General features: G+C 36.2%; 4 protein-coding genes across 4 annotated transcripts in view; 1 reads left to right on the top strand and 3 right to left on the bottom strand.

Annotated features, from left to right (window-relative positions):
• The window catches only part of LOC135735866 (zeta-sarcoglycan), a 327,902-nt gene that overhangs the window by 268,482 nt on the left and 35,534 nt on the right, over positions 1–23,886 (bottom strand). The window lies entirely within an intron of this gene.
• Positions 530–1,545, bottom strand: LOC135735519 (uracil nucleotide/cysteinyl leukotriene receptor-like). Its single transcript, XM_065253943.1, has one exon. The coding sequence runs from the start codon at positions 1,543–1,545 to the stop codon at positions 622–624; it is 924 nt and encodes a 307-aa protein (XP_065110015.1). The 3' UTR covers positions 530–621.
• On the bottom strand, positions 3,401–4,320 carry LOC135736125 (uracil nucleotide/cysteinyl leukotriene receptor-like). Its single transcript, XM_065254910.1, has one exon. It carries the CDS (start codon positions 4,313–4,315, stop codon positions 3,401–3,403), a length of 915 nt encoding a protein of 304 aa, XP_065110982.1. The 5' UTR covers positions 4,316–4,320.
• tusc3 (tumor suppressor candidate 3) overlaps positions 22,252–23,886 on the top strand; it is a 154,611-nt gene continuing 152,976 nt past the window's right edge. Inside the window, exon 1 of the mRNA XM_065254495.2 lies at positions 22,252–22,429. The gene's annotated coding sequence lies outside the window, so the exon portion shown is untranslated. The remainder of the gene's footprint in view (positions 22,430–23,886) is intronic.

The raw sequence follows: 23,886 nt of genomic DNA on the forward strand, positions 1-23,886 counted from the left end.
TACATACACCCAGATCTTGTTTCTACAGTAGCCCTTAATGGACAAACTTCTCTGCAGAGGGCAGCTACCGTTGCTTCTCTTTGCGTTTCGACATTGAGGTTGTAGCAATTCGATATCTCACCGTTAAATGCCGCTTAAACCCACATCAAACCTTTAATGAGAAGAGAAATTAAATAAAAAGCAGCTTTACAGAAAATACATTTTAAAACAAACACTACATACAGAGTTTACAACCATTAACAAAGATCTACACAAGATAAGCAACAGGTAAACCAAAATAATATTTCATAGGGTCAGATAGCAGATAGTCATATATTACTTAAATATGAAAAAATAATTAAAAGTGAATGTTAAAGAAACAAATTAGCCTGCTATAACTCCTTAAAACACAATATGTGACCCTTCATTAATCATTAATCATTAATTTCTTGTTGATTTCAATCAGTGTTAAAGATATCAAGGTTGCATTCACAAAATGTTCTTTATGTAGAAAACAGTAAATAATAAAAAAAGACTTTAGCTGGGTTTTCAAAGATTGTGTCACATTTGTGAAACTGCATTTACATATATTAGGTTTCTCTAATGATCTAATTAATCTGGTGTCACTGGTGTTTTACAGCATCAGGCATTTGCAGGACTATCTGCATTAGCACGTTCAGTGTCATTCTCCACGCCACCACAGCAGCACGCCAGAGCCGCGGGCAGTTTTCCCTGGGACAGATATAAAATCGGCTGGGAGATACTACTAACGTCCATGAAGCCATAGGCGATGTATTGTACGGAGCATTCGAAGATGTCTGGAGAAAAATAGTCTTTGAATGGAAAGAGAGCCACAGGTGGCAAGTAGCTAAAGACAATGATCATCAGAATGATGACCACCATCTTACAGGCCTTTTTCTTGATAGGGTGTGTCTTGTCTCGTCCTGGTGCCGACTGTCTTAGAGCCCAAAGAATGGAGATGTTACAGAACACCATGAAGACGAATACGGCAAGGATCATGACGGTGAAAACTCTATCAAAGTCTGGAATGGTTCCTACACACTTCCCTGCAGAGTGCAACAAAATCAAAAACCACGAGACACCAACGGAAACAGGCCGATGCCATGTGTCCTTTAGTTTGGTGAAGATAATGGGATGCATTACAGCCATATACCTGTCTAAAGAGATACAGGACAAGAAAAGGGGCGAAAAGTCTTTGACACCGTAGAAAAACCGCAGGGCGTACCAGTTGCTGCTGGTAGTGAAATAGACAATGCTTGCAAAATTCAAAGGAGGAATAAGACAGAAGAACATGTCTAGCACAGCAAGATGGGCGATGAATATGTCTGATGTGGACGACTCGCGTCTCTTCTTCTGAATGAGCCACAGAACCATTACATTGGCTGGGATGCCCAGGAACATGTTGAGAAACTGCAATGACAGGTAGAAGATAAGGGCTGCTGGTATGTCTGCACAGCTGGCGAACACAGTCTTATCGGTCTGAGATGAGTTCAGAGGGCGATGATTGATGAGCAGAGAAGAGTTGATGTAGGTGAATATGTCCATTATCACAAATGTGTGTAAGCTTATACAAACAGCTGAAAAATACAGTAGATTTATAAATATTAATAGGTTCATATTTAGAAGGATGGACTAGAACTTTATTCCATTCCATTTTGACTTTTTTTATTTAGAAAAATCATCAAAACTATATGAAATACCACAAATGCAATTTTCTAGTGACCAAAAATATTGAAAAGATTAAAAGAGAAAGACCGTTTGACAAGCATAAGTTTTTGATTATTACTTCTGAATTTTAACAGGAAGACTATGGCTACACGATACTTTTTTTTCTGAAAATCAGTATTATTATATGTAAAACATCATTATCACACACATTCACAGTTTGGGACGTCGTGTTTGGGATGTTTGGGACGTCGTCGCTGAAGTTTTTGACAGCGATCAGCTGTAAAATGTTTTGGTCCTGCTCGGTTTTCGTTGACTTTGAGTAAAATAATAGAACGTTTTTCATAAGATCTCCTGGGGTTAATGTGTTAGCATGACAGAAGCTTGATGCTGTCGTGTGAGAACAAGCAACAGCCGGCATTTTTACAAAGTAGATGAGAAAAACTACGATTCTGTGTGTATTTAACACGGCCCCATTATTGTTTAGAAAATGCATGGAATGGTGCGCTGTGATTGGTTAAGCGGATTTATTGCATTCTGCGGAGAAGTAGGCTGGCGTTTATTGCGTTTTGGAAAAGGGGGAGAAAAGATAACAGAATAACATGGAGAATATCGGATTTTGCATAAAATTAAGCATTTACTTTTTAAAACTGACCTGATAGAATACTGATTTTGGGGGTAACTGTTTTTTTTATAATTGATGTTTTTAAATGGCATTTATATCGACCGTTTGGAACCAAACTCTTTACATAAAATGTCAGTATATTTTAAGGATTTTTTGCATAATAGTTTTGATATCCCTATTCAAATAGGTCAGGTGGTACAACCAAGCAGTGTCTTTTTATTTGCCAGATAAGTTTTCATGCGCTCATTGTGTCATGCTGATTGTTTGTTTATTTGATAGTGGCATTTAAAATGAAAATCCTGAAAATAGTTTAAAACAACTTAACTATAAAACTAACACTTACAAATTTAAGAACAATAATAAAAATAACAATTATAGACAACATTAGCTTTCATTTATTAGCTTGCATTGTCAGTTGACCATGAAATGATGAAGTCTCTTTCTAAAAAAAAAATAAAAAAATCTATAGTTATGATCATTTTGGTCATCACTAAAGCTTTAAAGGTGCAATGTGGGACTTTTGAAAGGATACAACATAACTATATTATCAGTGGTGTGTAAACACACATAATGAACTATATTGTTTTTATTAGCTTAGAATGAGCCGTTTTTATCTACATACACCTGGGGTCTCCTTATATGGAAGTCACCACCTTTAACCCACATTAAACCTTTAATGAGAAGAGAAATTAAATAAAAAAGCAGCTTTACAGAAAATAAATTTTAAAACAAACACTACATACATAGTTTACAACCATTAACAAAGATCTACACAAGATAAGCAACAGATAAACCAAAATAATATTTCTTAGGGTCAGATAGCAGATAGTCATATATTACTTAAATATGAAAAAAATAATTAAACGTGAATGTTAAAGAAACAAAGTAGCATGCTATAACTCCTTAAAACACAATATGTGTAATTTCTCATTGATTTGAAGGAGTGTTAAATCAAGGTTGTATTCACAAAATGTTCTTTATGTAGAAAACAGTAAATAATAAAACAAGACTTTAGCTGGGTTTTTAAAGATTGTGTCACATATGTGAAACTGCATTTACATATATTAGGTTTCTCTATTGATTTATTTAATCTATTGGTGTTTTACAGCATCAGGCATTTTCAGGACCATCTGCATTGGCACGTTCAGTGTCATTCCCCATGCCACTACAGCAGCACGCCGGCAGTTTTCCCTGGGACAGATATAAAATCGGCTGAGTGGTACTACTAAGGTCCATGAAACCATAGGCGATATATTGTACAGAGCATTTGTAGATGTCTGGAGAAAAATAGTCTTGGAATGGAAAGAGAGCCACAGGTGGCAAGTAGCTAAAGACAATGATCATCAAAATCATGATCACCATCTTACAAGCCTTTTTCTTGATAGGGTGTCTCTTGTCTTGTCCTGGTGCCGACTGTCTTAGAGCCCAAAGAATGGAGATGTTACAGAACACCATGAAGACGAATACGACGAGGATCGTGACGTTGAAGACTTTATCAAAGTCTGGAATGTTTCCTACACACTTCGCTGCAGAGTAGACCAAAATCACAAACCATGCGACACCAATGGAAACAGGCCGATGCCATGTGTCCTTTAGTTTGGTGAAGATAATGGGATGCATTACAGCCATATACCTGTCTAAAGAGATACAGGACAAGAAGAGGGGCGAAAAGTCTTTGACACCATAGAAAAACCGCAGGGCGTACCAGTTGCTGCTGGTGGTCAAATAGACAATGCTTGCAAATTCCAGAGGAAGAATGAGACCGAAGAAAATGTCTAGCAGAGAAAGATGGGCGATGAAGATGTCTGATGTGGACGACTCGCGTCTCTTCTTCTGAATGAGCCACACAACCATTATGTTGGCTGGGATGCCCAGGAACATGTTGATAAACTGCATTGACAGGTAGAAGATAACGCCTGCTGGTATGTCTGCACAGCTGGCGTACACAGTCTTATCGGTCTGAGATGAGTTCAGAGGGCGATGACTGATGAGCAGAGAAGAGTTGATGTAGGTGAATAAGTCCATTATCGCAAATGTCTGTAAGCTTATACAAACAGCTGAAAAATACAGTAGATTTATAAATATTGGACTCACTTTATTCCATTCCATTTTGGCTTTTTTATTTAGAATAATCATCAAAACTAAATGAAATACCACAAATGCAATTTTCTAGTGATCAAAAATATTGAAAAGATTCAAAGAGAAAGACCGTTTGACGAGCATATTTTTTTGATTATTACTTCTGAATTTTGTCACACAATACTCTTTTTTTTATTGTAACAGTTTTTTTTCTGCAAATAAGTATTATTATGTATAAAACATCATTATTACACACAGTCACATACACACTTGCTCTCTAATTGCGGGGCGTATTGTCACATTGTAATATTTATGTTCAAGTGTTTATTGAAGGACACCTCTATCTATATAGTTTATTATTATATAACTTTTTGGACATTTTTTGAAAGAGACCATATAAAATAAACAGAAAAATATCTACCCAACAATTGTAATGTAACATTTAAAAAACCTACATTTTATAAACAAAACTTAAGACTTTAGATCCAAAACGTCATCTTTTTGAATACACACGGAATCCTAGTTTTTTTCATCTACTTTGTACTTCGTGATCAACAAACAAACAAAACCAAAATAATACTTTGATGGTATTGATAAGCCTGTGGTGGTTTTCTGTGGCGGGGAAGAAACGTTAGCCATCAAAATCTAATAATTTACATGAGAGGCACTCAGGCGACGAAAAATGTCGGCTGTTGCTTGTTCTCACACAACAGCATCAAGCTTTTGTCATGCTAACACATTGACCCCAGCGGATCTTATAAAAAACTTTCCATTATTTTACTCGAAGTCAACGAAAATCGGGAAGGACCAAAACTAGGGATGCACCGATACCACTTTTTTGGAATACGAGTACAAGTACGAGTACTTGCATTTCAGTACTTGCCGATACCGATACCAAGTACTTAAACTTAAAAAACATGATTTAAATTTACAGGTAACAGCTTTAGTCATGTAATTTAACAAAAAAACAAAGGACTAGTTTTCCAGTTTGTTGTAAACTCTGCCTCTTTGGACAACACAAGAGGCATTAACCCCTTACACGGCGCTCAAACATAGACATTTCTCAGACCGTGGTATCGATTCCAGGTATCGTGGGACTTTTAACGAGTACGTGTACTTTAGAAAATGTGGTATCGAGGCCGATACCCGATACATGTATCGGTGCATCCCTAACCAAAACATTTTACAGCTGATCGCTGTCAAAAAAGTTTTGCGACGACGTCCCAAGGATGACAGCAGAAAATGACAGTGTTCTTAATATGACAAAGTAATATTTTTTTTTTATAAATGCCATTAAGGTTTATTTATTTAATCAGTGTATACCACTAGTCAACTAAATAAATATAACATGGCAAAGATGAATGCACATTTATATATTGAATTAATAGATTTATAGCATTTTGGGGAAAAAAACTTGGATTTATTGCATTTTGCTGAAAAAATAATCAGGTTTTAAAATAAATCTTTGAAAATCAAATAATGGATTAGAATTTTTAATACAATTATAACCTAAAGATGCTATGTGAATGTTTGTAATAGAAAATAGTGGTTTTCATCTTGTCAGTTCTTAGAAAACACGTTTTTACCCAAATTAGTCAAAATGGATAGTTTAAAACAACTTTACTATAAAACTAACACTATGTAAGATCAATAATTTGAAAAAAAAGTATAATGACAATTATAGGCAACCTTAGCTTGCATTTATTTTTAATAAAGAAAGATAAATTGTATCTCATACCTTTAGTCTTTAGAGTATAGTGTTGAAATGGTCCACTTTAGAAGTCTACAGCAGTATCAGATGAAGTTTGTTGATACAAAAAGAGATTCACTCCCATGATTCAACACCACAGAGATCTTCAAGAACCAATCAAACCACAGTGTTCTAGACCCCAAAGGCCAATATGAAAATGACCTCTGTCCAATAACTATTTGTATATTAACGTGTTCACTGACCATATAAGATTAGCATCTAGATATACATTTTTAAGTTTAATAAACTTGAATTTACAATTCATCTCAAATTTCTTGACTAATAAGGAGTTGATATAACTATAAAGATAAAAAAGTTAAAAAAATTTAAGCAAATTCGTATTTCTTTTTTTATAATTTATAGCAACACATCACTAGTCAAAAAAGTTGAAATTAAGTGTAAATTTAAGTTGATTAAACTTAAAAAAGCAGGTGGGACAAGGAATGTTTACAGTGTACACTGTAAATAAAAATGACCAGTCAATTGAACTTAAGTTTTTGACTAATGTTGACATAACTTTTAACAGAGTTTAAATTATTTAACTTAATTTGTTAAGTTAATGCAAAACAAAAACTTATCTTGACTTGATTTTTTTACAGTGAACACTGTACGTGACATTTGTTTAAAAAACATGAGTGAAGTCAAGCAGCAACATACTTGTCTTATATCAGCCAAATGCAAAACAATCAGATGCAAAACATCAGTCTGCAACAGTCAGATGCAAAACTTATCAGTGATACAAAGCAAACATGTGTAATGTGGCTCTGTGTAATGTGTTATGTGGCTCAACGGAAGAGCAATGGTAAGCCAGAGGTGAGATTGTACTGGCCAAATGTTACTCTATTGCAAGTAAAAGTTGTAAAGACTGATTTTTACTTACATGTAAAATACCAAAAGTACTTGTTTTTATAAAGTAAATGTCAACACAGTACCTTATGGCTCTACAGCAACCTGACCAGTTTGTGGTATCTGTGGAAGATTTTAGAATGTTACAAAACCTACAGAACTGACAAAAAGAGATTCATTTTTTTATTTAACCCTCCTACCACCCCCATCATTGAGTTAACATCATTACCAATGCGTTATCAATTTATACGCAAATATATGGGAAATAGGGAAGCAAATACATTTGCCTGACCACAGTGGCAAGTATTAGTTGGTGGTCAGGGGTGGCACTGGCCCCCACTGAAATCTGGTTGGCCATCCCAGATGCCCCCCCCCCCACGAGACAGCTCTGGTTTTCTGTCATTCAGCTGCAGTGTGTGCTATGATTCAAGTTCATTGCTACAATCTGGTGACAGTCAGAAACAAAATCCCTGCCATCTCGCTCAAAATATCATTTTAAAAAATAACATTTGTTACATAACTTCAAACATAACAAGATAACACATTTCGCTTACTAACAATCAATAAGCTCATTTGAGATGCGCCTCATGAACGTAGACAAAAACTGTGGCTGCATGCATTCAGGAGTGTAATAACATTTGAGGCTTACAATAAAAGTGATTACCCCAAACCAAATGAGTCTGTCGCGTCACATAGACGACAGAATCAAGTAAGATCTCTTTCTTTAATCTCTTTCTTTTTAAAGGTACAATTTGTAAGATATTTGCAGTAAAATATCCAAAAACCACTAGTCTGGTGTTATATATTTTGTCCAGCTTATTATTAACAATATCTATAATGTTTTCAACTACTTGTAAATTATGAGAAAATTGCTGCCCTAAACAGTGACACGGGGCACTGCAGTCGCCTGTAAATGACGTTAATATCTACGTTACCCTTTGTTACCGCCTTTACTGACGTAAAAACCACATGACAACAGTGTCGTGGACAAAAGTGGAAGTAATAGCGTCTTTCGGGCCACTCGCTTTTTTATGGTAAGTTTGTTCATCTGAACACTGAATTCTGTGCTCTGTTAACAAACCATCGTATTGTACTAATACTGTTACATCTATGACTACCAATTGCATTTTGAACATTACATGAAACCTTACATAATGAAAAAAAAACGATGTCATCAAACACAACATTTACAAAACTTGATTACTTTACCTCATGTGTAACATGATTTCTCGTTCCCATATGATTTATGGCCATCAGTGTTTGAGTTAAAGACAACAAATCCCATCAGTCTACACTGCTTCAGAGCGTCATTAATCTACGTCATTGTTATTGATTTGATCTGGCGCCCTCTAGTGGCGCGGATTATACAAATTGCATCTTTAATCTAAAATATCAAATGGTTTGAGCTTTCTATTACTAAAAACTGTCACAGCAAATTACGCTGGCTACTATCATTGCACGTGCAGGGTATGTGTGGATACTGTTGATAGTTTTCATGTGTCGTCATGCACTTACAGTAGGGGGACGCTTAACCGACAAGGAAATAATCCATTAAAATAATGCGCCTTTGTCCCCATTAAGGCAGCCATCAATATGCACTCGTATTACAGTGACCACTTCATCAAAGGTAACTTAAAGGACAAGTTCGGTATTTTAGACTTAAAGCCCTGTTTTCAGATTGTTTATGGTCAAATAGAATGGTTTTGACTGAAATTTCGACATTTTCGGCTGCCCTGAGAATTTTCGCGTGTTTGTGTTTCAGCTCAGACCTCTACAATGGGTTTATAGGTGCACTGGAACAATCCTTCCTAAAATGCATTAAACTTTCTTTTACAAAGACGTGAAACTCACCGAGTGGTCAGGGGTGTTCACTGGTATGCTCACACAAAAATCGCTCCAAAAGACGCATTCCAACAGGTTTTATCGTAGTTTTACCAACTCCATTGACATGTATTAGATGTGCTGTGAGGTACAGTATTACTCCGCGCCGGGAACTTTGTTTCTATTCTTGCAATTGGCAAAGGCGGATTAGCGCCACCACCTGGGCCGGAGTGTTTATTATTCAAGCTCTAAACGGAAGAATGTACGGGTGTGAGGCGTTTGGGGAAATAGGTCCACAAGTTAACAACGAATGCTAAAACAGCTGTTGGAAAGCATCTTTTGCAGCGATTTTTGTGTGAGCATATCAGTGAACACCCCTGACCACTCGGTGAGTTTCACGTCTTTGTAAACGAAAGTTTAATGCATTTTAGGAAGGATTGTTCCAGTGCACCTATAAACCCATTGTAGAGGTCTGAGCTGAAACACAAACACGCGAAAATTCTCAGGGCAGCCGAAAATGTCGAAATTTCAGTCAAAACCATTCTATTTGACCATAAACAATCTGAAAACAGGGCTTTAAGTCTAAAATACCGAACTTGTCCTTTAACACCAAGCCCGGATCGGCCATAGGGAGGACTGGGAGAATTCCCGGTTTTAAGGTTGCTGTCCCTATGCTATGCTGCCAGCACACACAGCAGCCCCAATCACGTAATTTGCGTGGAGGTCTGGCATTAATCTGATGGTTTTTAGGGACTGAAATATGGAATCAGGTGGTGTGTATAATCGTAAGTGCCCAAAATATGCTGTTTTTATTCATATCTTAATCTTTATTTTGTTAAGAGGTAATTTAAATAATCGTGGCTTGAAACACAAGTACGGCTCGCATTCCCTTACAAAAAATTCCTGGACACACCCCCTCCTGACCGTACTTCATACTGACAAATCATCTTTAAGTATGGCCATGGATGTTCACACTGCACTGAGGATCTCTCTTCATCTATTTTGCCATGAAAGCCGCCAATTGATCAGTGTTCAAAAAATTATGTAAAATCGCTGAACTTTACGACACATGACCCTACAAGAGTGATAAGTGATAGACTGTCTGTCTCCTGCAAAAAAAAACAATCACGTTTCAGAAAAGAAAAAAACATCGTCTGACTAACTAACTACTTTCTACTCAGTGACCTTGACAGAAACGGTGGAGTAATTAGTTGAGTAAAAAGTACATTTGCCTTTTAAATGTAGTGAAGTTAAAGTAACAAGTTTCCAGAAAATAATATTCAAGTAAAGTACAGATACTCAGGTAAATGCGTGCTGGCAAATTAAGTTGGAAGGAACATTTAAAAAAAATTAGATATGATATATATTATATAGATTATATATGATATATTTAGATATTCTCTATTAAAAAAAATAACAGAGATACACCTGTTTGAAGTTGATAGTCAGCAAAGTCGATTTTGAGAAAAATCGAATTAAATATTTTTAAAGGTTCAAAAACAAAATCACCACATCCAAACATTAAAATCATTTAGCATTAAGCATTTAGGATAGCACAACGTTCTGAAAACGCAGAGATAAAAATCATTTTAGATGTTTAACCTCCTGGTGTGTCCACATGTGTGGACATAATATTTTTGTTGTTTGCAACATAATACTAAATTCTGTGTAACTTGAACCTGTTGTACAAACATAGACAATTACACTGCTTCATGTTAAAAAAAAATGTTGGTTTATATAATGGTTTATAAACAAATTTGATTATAATTATTGGTTCTTCCTAACCCCAAATAGCTGGTAGAAATCTACAATGCAAGCCAAACCAAAGCTGGGGTCTCAGCAGGTTAAGCGCATGGGTCTCCAACCCTATTTCTGGAAGGCACCTGTCCTGCAGATTTCAGTTCCAACCCCAATCAAACACAGTGGTCAGACACTGGAACAGACAGTGGTCAGGGCAGGCCGCAAACATTCAAAGATGGTCAGACAGACAAAGTTAGTGGCAGGCAGCAAACACTCACTAATCCAGGGATAGACAGAGTTCAGGGCAGGCAGCAAAAAAACAGAGGTATGAACACTCCGTGTCAAAACACAGGTAATCCTTAAAATAAACACAAGAGTAAACCACTCGGTATGTCGCTGGGCAAACAATAATTCACAGAGACTATTGCGGAGAAGATAAATCTCCTATTGATTGATGGATCGACTGACGGGACGATCATCAGACACGCCGATTGACAGACTCACGGAATAAGAGTCTGGCTTTTATAGTAAAGGGTGTCACATGTGTTGAGTAATTAGAGTGGTGTGTGGGATGATGGGAATTTTAGTCCTAATACTCCTAGTACTCTGGTTGGAGGCATTCCTGAGAAATACCCAAATACACCTTAAAAGCATCTGTAATGTTCAATGCACTTTATTGGGAAGAAACAGTAAACAATTGCATGCACTTAGCGGTCTGTAGGTGTAGTGGCATTTAAAGTGGCACCCCTATGGGGTGGTTTCCCAGACAGAGATTAGCTTAAGCCAGGACTAGGCCTTAGTTTAATTAGGAAATATAACTAGTTTGTAGAAACATGCCTCACTAAAAACATAACTTGTGTGCATTTTGAGGCAAAACAAAGGGTACAGATGTATTTTAAGATATGTCAGTGCAAGTTGTTTTCAGTTTGGACAGCTCTTACATTTATTTTAGTACAGGACTAGTCTAATCCCTGTCCGGGAAACCGCCCCTATGTAGTTTTTGGGTCAGTGACAAAAACGGTTTGGCAAGATGAGAAATTCAAAAATCTTAAAAAAATACTTGTTTTAAAAGCAGGCATCAGGTTTATTTCAGTGCTCACAATGTATGTATGTTAATTTTATGCAATAAAAAATTACATTTGCACCATTTTTTTGAAAGTTAAGACTGAATGGACCTGAAAATGTCAAATGGTGTAACCGCCAATTGCACCAAAGAATAATAAATATTAAATGTTTTATCCACCTTGATGGCATGTAAGCGTGATAAAAAAAAAACATTTAAAAATATAATTTCATTATTTCTAAATGTAATTTTGAATGCGTTTTTGTAATATTCGTCCTGACATATGCTAAAAAAAAGCTCTGTTTTCTAAATAATCTTTGATGTAATCTTTAAATGATGTACAAATGTATGTAAAAAAATCATATTAACACTAAACTAGATGATTATATTTTATAGCAAATTTTTTATTAATATGTTTAAATTTTATAAAAAAATACTAGTTACACCAATTGACACAGACCGGTTACGCCACATTGACATTTTTGCAATTATCCCCCAAATATTCTTACAAAATAAAATAAAACCAGAAATTTTAGACTGGGTTCTCAAAAAAAAAATTTATGCAAGAATTTTTTTTTTTTTAAATTTTACCCATTTAATTAAACCATACGGACACAAAATAATTAACGTCACATCATTTAACCTTTAACAAACAAACCTTACAAAAAAAAAAACAATACTGGTGTGCATCTTGAAACAAAACAATGCCACTGATATATTAATATATGTCAAGTTGCTTTTAAAGGAAGCTCAAACATGCATTTTAGTCTGGGACTAAGATAAGCCCTGGAAAACCACCTGATTATGTGTTAAATAGCATAACACAAAATAATGTGTAAAATTAACACATGCTTTCTTAAAGTGTAAAAATTAATAAATAATTGTAAATTGCCATCTGTTCAATCTGATTTATCATTATCTTTACTAAAAACATCTGAGGGATGCCCATTACTATATTTTTACTTCTTATATGGCTCCCTAATGCATTGTGGAGGGTCCCGTATCCCCCCAGCCCCCTTCACTTCGAGCACACTGAACCCGGGTTAAATGTCTAGTTCAAGGGCACATCGATGAAAGCCCAAAGCTTGTTTCTTGATGACTTCAACCACGCAATCTTTAGCTCATCAGCCCAGATGTTGAAGCACTACAGCAAATCACCCATAAAGCAGCACTGCACCACATTACCAATAAAACACCACTATACCAGACCACCCATAAAACACCACTACCACACCACCCATTAAACACCACTACGAAACACAACCCATGTTCTTCATGAAAATACTACAAAAATGCACAGAAGGTTGAAAACAAGATCAGTATTTCCCAATATATGCAGTACATATAGTTCCCAAAAGCTATGTCCTTCTGAGTGAGCAGACAATCTTGGTTTAGGGCCGCACATGCGTCATGCCCATCATTTATTTTCCTGCAGCCTACTGAGGAACAGATTTTGACATTTTGGGGCCAAGTGATAAAAAGAACAAAAGAATAAAAGAGATCATCCAATGTTGGATGTGCATTTAGTGGTCCAAGAGTTTTGTAATGACCAGATGTTGGTCAAGGCAAGAGAACCCACATACGCACACCCATATGCATACACACAGTGCATGGTAATTTATAATGGGAGACTATCACTGTTGTCATGATGATTATCCCCCATAATCCCATTCTAATGTGAGTCTGGACATGAGCATATGGCAAATTAATCAAACTCCCGACAAACTGACAGTGTCACGCAGTACAAGAGCTGAAGGTCAGCTATCAAGGGCTGGACACCCGATATTAATTCTGATACTAAAAATGAGATTTTCTACTTACACCAATGTCGTGTTTACATTGTGTATCAGTGAATGTCATTTAAAAATCTGTCACTCATGTATTTATGGTAAATTACAGAGCAACAAAAACAACGTTGTGGGAAATTAGTTATATATTATGGCGGAAACGCAGCATATCTAGAGGGACGGGGAAAAAAAAGAAAATGATGTCATTATTTACTCAACCTCATGTTGTTCTAAACCTGAATGAGTTTTTGTATTCTGTACCTAATGACCTAATATTTGTTTTTCCTACTATGGAAGTCAATGGGTACGGTCAACTGTGTGCTTACCATAATTTATCAAAGTATCTTCTTTGAACCAAGTTTTCCCAGACAGGGTCACAAATCTGTTGTGGCCAAATGATACATCCAGTCGAAATCACAAACTCAGGAAATACTACTTAAATGTGTTGGTACAAACCCACACCACACACAGGCTAGAGACAGAGGCTCTTTTTTACGAGGATGAGTAATGAGTTGACTAGTCAGGAACAAAGCTTTGACCCATGTTGTGAGCAATTAGATTAAAGAAACGCAGCAATTTACTTTAATTACATGTTTCACACTCTCAGGAGCAAGTGAGACACTTAAGGGGCCGAATGACTACACGGGCTGTAAAGATAAGCTCAAAATGGGTATGGAGTGGATATAACATGGCTGTCTACCTTCAGTTTTATTTGAGTTGACAACCGGAGGTCACCAAAGACTCCATATTTGTTCCCACAGAGTACACAGCGTGATATAAAAGTTATAAAAGTCTCGCTGTAATCAAGAATTTTATCATTTAAAAATGCATCTTTGAGCGTCATAATATCATATATAAACGTTTTACTTGTCACAGTAATTTCTTCTTGCTTTTAAAACAGCTTGAGTACAACTCTACACCCTTGTCTCATTACGTATATGCAGATCTATTAATATGCAAATTAGACCCAGCCTCTACTCAATCACACAGCTTGGACCATATAATATATATATTATATGAATATACAAATTTGTCCCCGCATCCACTCCATACATGTCAACCTTCCTGTTTTTGCCGAGATTCTCAAATAAACTAATCAACATTTGAAGTGGATCAAACATTTCACATAAATTGTCTTAAAACCAAAACCCAATACATATTCTTGTGTTAGGACAACATTGATTAGCTTTTTTGATCCACTTCAAATGTTGACTAGTATATTTTACCATTCTTTCCCGTTTAAATCATTTCCCATATTTTTAGTCCATCTATAAAAAAATCCTCTGGCCGTAGTTGATGTTTGCTACATCCACCTGCGGAAAAGCGGGCGGCAATATATCTGTAACATATCACTTAAACAATACCCGCCAATGAAACAAGAAGAAGAAGAACAGCCTCCTGAGGATGCCAGGATGGGTGGAGGTTGATGAGCCGCGTGCAAAGCTACAACCGCCACATGCATTTAGCGTGCACATCCACCCACCAGCATAAAAAACTCACACATTATTGGATGTGCAGGCTGATGCAGGGTGGTCGGGTGTGCATTTTTTGGTAACTTTGCGTGTAGGGACGCTGTTTGTGCTTTAATACTTAACTCAGAAGGTGAATGCAACGTCTGCGACCTATGTGTATAACAAGCCACAGTCTTGCAGATGCAAGAGAGCCATTCAAACACTGTAAAAAATGATTTTCAAGAAAAAAATTCTTAGTAATTTTGTCTTGTTTTCAGTAAAATATCAAAAAATTCTAAAATTAAGATGCTTGATGAGCAAAACACCTCAAGAAAATAAGTCTGGTTTTTAGACCAAAAATATCAAATTTGAGTGTTTTTGTGCATAAAACAATCAAAAAAATCTGCCAATGGTGTAAGCAAAAAAATCTTAAACACTAAATTCAAGAAAAATCCAAGAAAATTTGCTTACCCCATTGGCAGATATTTTTGCTTGTTTTATGCACAAAAACACTTAAATTTGATAATTTTGGTCTAAAAACTAGACTTATTTTTTTGGGTCATTTTGCTTATCAAGAAAAAGCATAGATATTTTTACTGAAAACAAGACAAATATATAAAAAAAATAAATTCTTGAAAATAATTTTTTGCGGTGTAAGACAGTCATTTTTTGCAGTGTATACACTGCAAAAATCACTTTCTTACTTAGTATTTTTGTCTTGTTTTCAGTACAAATATCTAAAAATTATTAAATGAAGATGTATTTTCTTTATTAGCAAAATGACATAAGAAAATAAGTTTAGTTTTTAGACCAAAAATATCAAATTTAAGTGAATTTGTGCTTAACAGAAGCAAAAAAGTCTGCCAATGTGGTATGACAAATTTACATAATTCAAGAAAAAATTAAGTGTTTAAGAAAAAAGTATATTTTTTTCAAAAAAGTTCATTATATATATAATGAACTGCAAAAAAAAGATAAAAAATATTTACATATATATATATACATTTTTGTCTAAAAATAGACTTATTTTTTGTAGGTAATTTTCCTCATCAAGAAAATATATTTCTTGATTATGAATTATTAGATATTTGTACTGAAAACAGACAACAATAGTAAGTGAGAAAGTATTTTTGCAGCGAACCCATCCATTCCCTTGCATAGTAATGAAGTGGGGGTGTTAGAGTAATATCCCTATTTTTTTCGGTGAGGGGTCCGAAATGGTGGAATAGTCTTCCTCTCTATGTGAGGTTATCTTCATCTTTAGCCATTTTTAAGTCATCCTTAAAAACATATCTGCTCTCTTTAGCCTTTGAAAAAATTATAAATTGTGTGTTGATAGAATTGTGTTTTTTTAAACTGTTCATTTTATTCTTATTAACTGGTAAAGCACTTTGGCTCAACCAATGTTGTTTTTAAATGTGCTATATAAATAAAGGTTGACTTGATGCTCCACTCTTTCACACCACCTCAATACTTTATATATATGTGTAAATAGATACATTCGGCAGTTTCATACACTTAACTGCTAAGTCTGTTATAACACAATGCATACATGAACTGCGCATTTGCATCACTAATCTATAAGCGCTGATGTTAACAGCATGTGTGCCTATAACATAAGCAAAGAAGCAGCTGTGTTTCAATGGTTTCAGCGCCGGGTCTATGAGGCATCTAAACATAATATCTATGACCCCAATCTACTGATCCACACATTCTACTGTGTTTATATGACTGGTTACATGTTTGTGACATTGGAAACCAAGGTAATTTTAAACGGCGGGAATGAGACATTGGAGAATCCAATTTTATGGAGAAAATCCTCAGCAATGGTGTTAAAAGATGAATTTGCCCATGGGTTAAAACATATTAAAAACACCACATAGACATATAAATAACAATAAAAACCCGATTTTCCCCACAGTGGGACTTTAATAAAAGTTCATTACACCGAAAACTCAATCAATTACAGCTCCTCGTGTGAATTTCTAAAATCACGTTTGCTATGTTCATGTACAAACGCATGCACATCGGTCCAAAAATCTAATTATTGCCACAGAAACCATTTACCGGGAATGCCACTGAAAACTACAGTAATGTGCTACGGTAATGTGCTATTATCTGTGACCCGTGACCTTCTGGGGGTTTGCTCCTGGATGCTAAGTGTCAAAGATGAAGAGAGAGACGAAGAGAGACACAGAGATAGATGAAAGATATGGGTTATTTTATTAGCAAAGCTTGTCTTATACCGATATAGGTATAATTAGCCGCTAACTGTCAATGAACTGTCCTTTCAACTACCCCATATAATTGCTGGATCCTTTATTCGTCCAGCCCACAGTGCCATACTTAATTAAAATTCTTCCCTTTTTACCTCTTCAGCCAGTTCAAATAGCTGAAAGTGAATAGATGTAAGGGAAAGAAAGAATTAGATCCAGCTTTCCCGTTGCTCTATTTAACAACCCCATACGCACATATTGATAAAAATGTATAACTTGAATGCACCATAAGGTGCAGGACAAACGGTTCTGCCAAATCCATAAACATAAATGTCAGAAAGAAGCAATAGGAGAGCATTATCCTAAGCCAAACAAACCCTTAACCACAATTGGTCAGTAAACTGTTATTTAAATTTGACAGAAAATGTTTAAATCAACTATCGCTTTATTGTTTTCCTCACAGTAATGTACAACTAAGCTGTTTCACAGGCTTTGCCATGATAAAGCCAATCTCCTAACCAGGATGTTGTACAGTATGTAAGATACGACCATGTATACGTCAACCTGTGAGAGTTTGCATCTCCCACCGTTTAGATCCCACATCTGTGGGTGAGTGTGGTATTTTTGCGGATCAAGGAGGATAAGCCTGCTCCCCGCTTTGTGCAATGATGTGTTCATTCCCTCCAACCCACTCCCACCCACATCACAAACCAATCATATGATAGATCCATTACTGAGTAACAAAGAAAAGCCAAGAGGGCAAAAATATGATTATGATATTGATGTATATGATACTCTGTCTGTATATGATATTGATGCATGGCATGATTTAGTCAAATAATGCAAAAAGCTAAAACTCTAAATCTAAGCCAAAACCATCTGATGTTTTAGAAATCATGTTTAAATCATGTTCAAATAAGCAAACCCATTTTATTCCAATAATGTGAACTATTTCTGAGAGAAAAGTGAAGTCAATGTAAAGAGCACGGCTTGCTAGGTTGTAATTTATCCCATGCTGGGTTGTTTTAACCCATTGTTGGGTCAAATATAACATTTTCTGGGTTAATTTGAACCCTGGTTGAAGAGAACCCAGCATTTTTTAGAGTGTAAAGACATTCAGATTAGGTGAACAGGAGTTAATACATTTCCCTTAGGTGTGCCAGTGTGAGCCCTGTGATGGACTACCATCTATCCAAGGTGTTTTCTAGAAATGACCCAAAATGCTGGGATAGACTCAGACCCTACCGTGACCCTGCACAGGACAAGCAGGTTTGGAGGAACGATAGATGGTTAACATTTGATATGCCTGTGTGCAGCCTGGGTGATAACAACCCAGAAAAAAAATTGTAATTTAAGCAAAGGAGCTTTTATATTTTTATCCAAAAATATAATGCTTTTTGGTATTTTAAATATGCATTGTGCTTAAAGTTAAAAAGGTCAACTTCTCAATTTCATGTTAACAATTAATTTACATAGATGGCAGAATAGGGACACATTTGAAACATTCTCATTGGACAGCTATACAGATGCGCTGCTAATATTCCTCCCTGTCTAGGCCACATTTCACAGATCAAGCCAATGTCCTGCTGTGACACATCTGGAACAGAACTTGTTCAACCAGCACGGGTTCGATATCTCACGGGCACAGTCTCATCATCTGTCTCAAATACACAACGGCACACCCTAAACGCTGAACTCAATTTCCCTCATTTAGGCTCATAAGATCTTTCCCTCAGCACTCAAAAAGTTTAATTATGGAAATATCATCACCGACTGGGCCAAATTGTGTACTGTATGTAATACGCACACACATGCTTGGGCACACACATGTTGATATTCTTATGATTACAAGGACATTTCTTATATACCTTTTTCTATATTTTTGTATACAGTATACCTTTACATTTATTTATCCATTTAGATGTATGCTTTTTGGCAGACGCTTTTCCAAAGCGAGTTACCGAACATCTAATGCAGTGGTCACCAACCCTGTTCCTGGAGATCTACTCTCTTGCATACTTTAGATCCAACCCTGCTTTTTTAACTATTTCCCCACCATTGATGAGTTATCTCATTAATTAAGAGAAAACATTTGCTTTAAAAAAAAAAAAAACGTGTTTCTGAAGAATTTTCATGTTACTCTGCAATACCGCGATTCTCCACTAGGTCCGCTTACTCAATTTATGAAAAAACTGAAGCCAAAACATTATTTACTAATTTTAAACTCTGTGTATGTTTTGATAATCGTTCGGAATCTGATCTCTAACAAAATTCCTTCACAAAAATGCAAATATTTCAGCTTTTTGCAATAAAAAAAAAAAATTAAGAAAGATACTCATATTTAAGAGTTTATAAGCAGAGAAAAAATATAGATATAAATAGGATGAAATGTTTTTTTTCCATTTTGTTTCCCAATTCTTAAGCAAATAACCTAAGAAAATAAATCTAGTTTTTAGACAAAACATATCAAATTTAAGCAAATTTCTGCTTAAAACAAGCAAAAAAAATCTGCCAATGGAATAAGACATTTTTTGCTGAATTTTTCTTGTATTAAAGGCGGAGTGCACAACGTTAAAAAATGCTTTGGAAAAGGGAGTCGGGCCGACTTCCAAAACACACTTGTAGCCAATCAGCAGTAAGGGGCGTGTTTACTAACACACATCCTTGTTTGGGTTGCGTATGTGTGGGGTGGGTCTATCAAAAGAAGGTCCAGATTCTATGGGGTACACTGTAAAGAATAATTTTATAGAAGAAAAATTCTTAGTATTTTTGTGTTGTTTTCAGTAAAAATATACACACTGCAAAATCACCAGTGTTAAATCTACACTGCTGTAGTTTAAATGGGAAACACCAGGCCTGGTGTTTCCCATTTAAACTACAGCAGTGTAGATTTAACACTGGTGATTTTGCTGTGCAAAAATTCTTAAACTAAAATGCTTTTTCTTGATGAGCAAAACGACCCGAGAAAATAAGTCTAGTTCTACAATTTTTCTTGAATTTAGTGTTTAAGAAAAATGTTCAAGATTTTTTGGCTTACCCTATTGGCAGATTTTTTTGCTTGTTTTATGCACAAAATCACTTAAATTTGATATTCTTGGTATAAAAACTAGACTGAATTTCTTGGGTCATTTTGCTCATCAAGAAAAAGCATCTTCATTTAAGAATGTTTTAATATTTTTACTGAAAACAAGACAAAAATACAAAGATTTTTTTTCTTGAAAATAATTTTTTTGCAGTGGGGGCGTGTATGTTTAGGTGATTTCAAATATCAACATTGGCTTTCAAACATTGTGCACTTCGCCTTTAAGTAAATTCAAGAATAATACTTTTTATTCCATTGGCAGTTTTTTTTTGCTTGTTTTAAGCACAAATTCACTTAAATTTGATATGTTTTGTCTAAAAACTAGAGTTATTTTCTTAGGTCATTTGTTCATCAAGAAAATACATCTTGATTTAAGAATTTTTAGATATTTTAGAAGTAAGAAAGTCATTTTTTTGCAGTGTTGTTTTAATCAAAAACGACCAAAAGTGTTAACGCGGCTCATTTAAAATCCAAATACATATATTAAAGGCGGGGTGCATGATCTCCGAAAGCCAATATTTATATTTGAAATCACCTAAACAAACACGTCCCTACCCCAAAAGAATCTGGACCTTCATTTGATAGACCCGCCCCACACATACGCAACCCAGGCAACGATGTAGGTTAGTAGACAAGCCCCGTACCTTTTCCAAAGTGTTTTTAAATCATGCACCCTGCCTTTAAACAGCTGTCCTTGTGGTTAAATTGTGCTTGTTTAATGTCATTACAGTTAACTACTAACTTGTTGTTATGATGACCTATGTCACGTGATGTATCAGGCAGCTGTAATACGTTCATTTATACCATCCATATGCATACTATACACTGTCAGAACAAAAGGTACAAAGTTGTTCCTTTTTCTGTCTCTGGGGTGATACCCTAAAAGGTATACCTTTTTGTACCTTTATGTGTACACAAAACATTAAAATGTTGTACCTTATTGGGTACAATATAATAACCTAAGGACCAATTGTGTACCTTAAGGAACAATTTTGTACCAGTTCAATTTTCAGGGTACAAAACAGTTAACTGTACCTTTGAAGGTACACAATCGATCCTTAAGGAACAGTAATGTACCCCAAAAGGTACAACATTGTATTATGTTTATATACATGTAGGTACAAAACGGTACCTTGGGGTACCACCCCAGCGACTTGTACCTTTTTTCTGACAGTGCATAGTACAGGGTACCTACTGTTTTAACGGTCGATGAGTACTTCATCTAATTCAGTACCTACTGTAATAGTATAGGATTTCGGAAGATCTCCAGGAACAGGGTTGGTGACCACTGATCTAATGTTTAAATTTAATGAGTATCAAGCCCTATTCACACGGGATTCGTATTTCCTGGTGACCTCTAGTGATTTGTAATAATTACAGAGGTTGTCTGTGATCTCTATCCCATGCGACTTGTAAAGTAAAATTTCCCCCGCAAATGATCTACCCAACACAGAGGTCCTGTGATAATATTAGTCCCGTGCGAATCGGCACCTCTGCAATTTGGCCAGGATTTGGCAGGATCGTATATCATTTTTTCAAGGCTGTGCGTTTTTTTATTTCGTTTTTATCTGTTACTGCACCTCTCGCACTGCAGCTGAGGAGCACAGCGCGCACATCTACTGTACAGAGACGCATCCCTCGACTACTTATGGCTTTCTGTGTGAAATTTGAGGGTTTTGTAAATATTTATGCTTTTAATCGTCTCTCCTCATCCATGTTTGATTATTAATATTCATAATGTGCAGAACTTTCGTTAAGTGAGACTTCTGACCAGGCGCAGGATCGTTTCTAAACTGACGCTCAGCAAGGCATCGCGATGCGGCTGATCAGGACAAAAACTAATGGAAAAGGTACCTTTAGCCACATGTCGTGATGTTGGATGTATAGGACGCAGTGTTCTGCAAAGTCTCAACATCATATCCGTGAGATAACACAGGCTTTGCTTATCCCGTGGGAATTGGCCACACAAAACTCAGATGTGCCCAGGTGCCCAGATAAAACTAATCTCATGCGAACAGTACTTTACTCAAAAACAAAGCATGTGACACACCTTCACATCACAAGGCATAGACAAACTTTATCGAGTATATTGAGGGTCCTGTACACACAAACACACAGATGATGTTATACAGCAAGGGTGAAAAGACTCAAAAACATGACAGAGAAAAACTGCAGGAAGCAGGGTTGTTAGGAGTGAACCTCGGAGACCAGTAGAACGAGGAAGTGGAAATTCACGGTCTTCCATGAACCGGACCCCTACTTGGCAGTCGAGGACTCTCGGAGGACTGTTGTGACAATTCCACGGTATTGATTTTTGGTCTAGAAACCTTGTATCTGTAGAGAGTCTACAGTAAAGCCTTTGAATTGGGGAAGTTGTCTGTTTGTGTGCGTGTCACTTTAATGGCCTCTCAAGCCGCCAGCGAGTTAAAAACAATTTCAACGGGAGGAGAGGGTGGACAGATATCAGACACACTCAATGTTATGTGGATGGAGAGCTGGATTTCTCCCAGGAGAAATGAACAGAGCCTCGAGTGTTAAGATGGTGCGCAGACAAAAAAACAACATCGCTCTCTAAGGGCTGCGATTCCTTCATCCAATTTAATCAGTAACCCTAGGCCACAAATTAGATACGAGCCTCACACCGATCTTTATAGACAATTCTCTGAACTTAGCTTTTTACCAAAATCGTAACTTAATCTCTGTCAGGTTCTTAGACAGCCAGGAAGATTTATTACATTTTGCTTAGAGACAAATTAAAGGGATAGTTCACCCAAAATTGAAAATTATGGCATCATTTACTCACCCTTAAGTTGTTCCAGATTTGTCTACATTTCTTTGTTCTGCTGAACACAAATATTATATTTAAAAAAATGCTAACAGATCTGGGGCACCATTCACTTCCATCAGTGGCGGCCAATGACGTCTTTTTTTTTAAGGGCGCACGATGCGAAGTTCGTCACAATATGTATGTAGCCCTCATGTGTGTGGTTCATTATTTTAAAATATGTGTTTGCCGCCTTGAGTGAACCTATCATGTGTCTTGTCAAAATAAGTGCCTGCTTTTTAAAACAATATACAAATTTACATATTTTATTTACATATTTGCATCACTAATGAGAGAATGATAAGAGAGATACATATAGACAGACAGACAAGCAGACAGACAGACTCACCCAAAAATTCGCTGTATGGTTTTTCACCCTGCGGGTTGACAGACATCATTTAAAGGTGGTGTGTGTGAATTTTAGCGACATCTACTGGTGAGAATGTGAATTGCAACCAACAGCTCACCCCTCAATTTCAAAACGCATATGGTAGCCGCAACAGGACAAACATGTCATCATCTGAGAAAATCACTGTGTCCGAAACCGCCTACTTCCATACTATATAGTAGGCAAAAAGCACTACTTTGCCTACTACTGTATATAGTATGGAAGTAGGGATGACACGCACTCTGTAGAGCAGTTTGTCCATTTCGGGCTACTGTAGAAACATGACGGCGACCAGTGATGGGCAGTAACGCGTTAGAAGTAACGCGTTACTGTAATCGGATTACTTTTTTCAAGTAACGAGTAAAGTAAGGGATTACAATTGCAAAACGAGTAATTAGATTACTGTTACTTCCCCGTTAGCAGACTGCGTTACTGCGTTATTTTTTAATCTTGATTTTGTTTCGTGAGACTCTCTCGTGTCGTGACGCGAGTCGAGTGACAATGACGTATGAGCGCCGCGCCGTCAGTCAGTGTATTGTTGAACGTGAG

This window comes from Paramisgurnus dabryanus, chromosome 4 (assembly GCF_030506205.2).
Source record: "Paramisgurnus dabryanus chromosome 4, PD_genome_1.1, whole genome shotgun sequence".
NCBI lineage: Eukaryota > Metazoa > Chordata > Actinopteri > Cypriniformes > Cobitidae > Paramisgurnus > Paramisgurnus dabryanus.

Bases quoted from the DNA above. Each gene is read 5' to 3' on its own strand.
- LOC135735519 (XM_065253943.1), bottom strand. From the start codon at position 1,545: ATGGACATATTCACCTACATCAACTCTTCTCTGCTCATCAATCATCGC.
- LOC135736125 (XM_065254910.1), bottom strand. From the start codon at position 4,315: ATGGACTTATTCACCTACATCAACTCTTCTCTGCTCATCAGTCATCGC.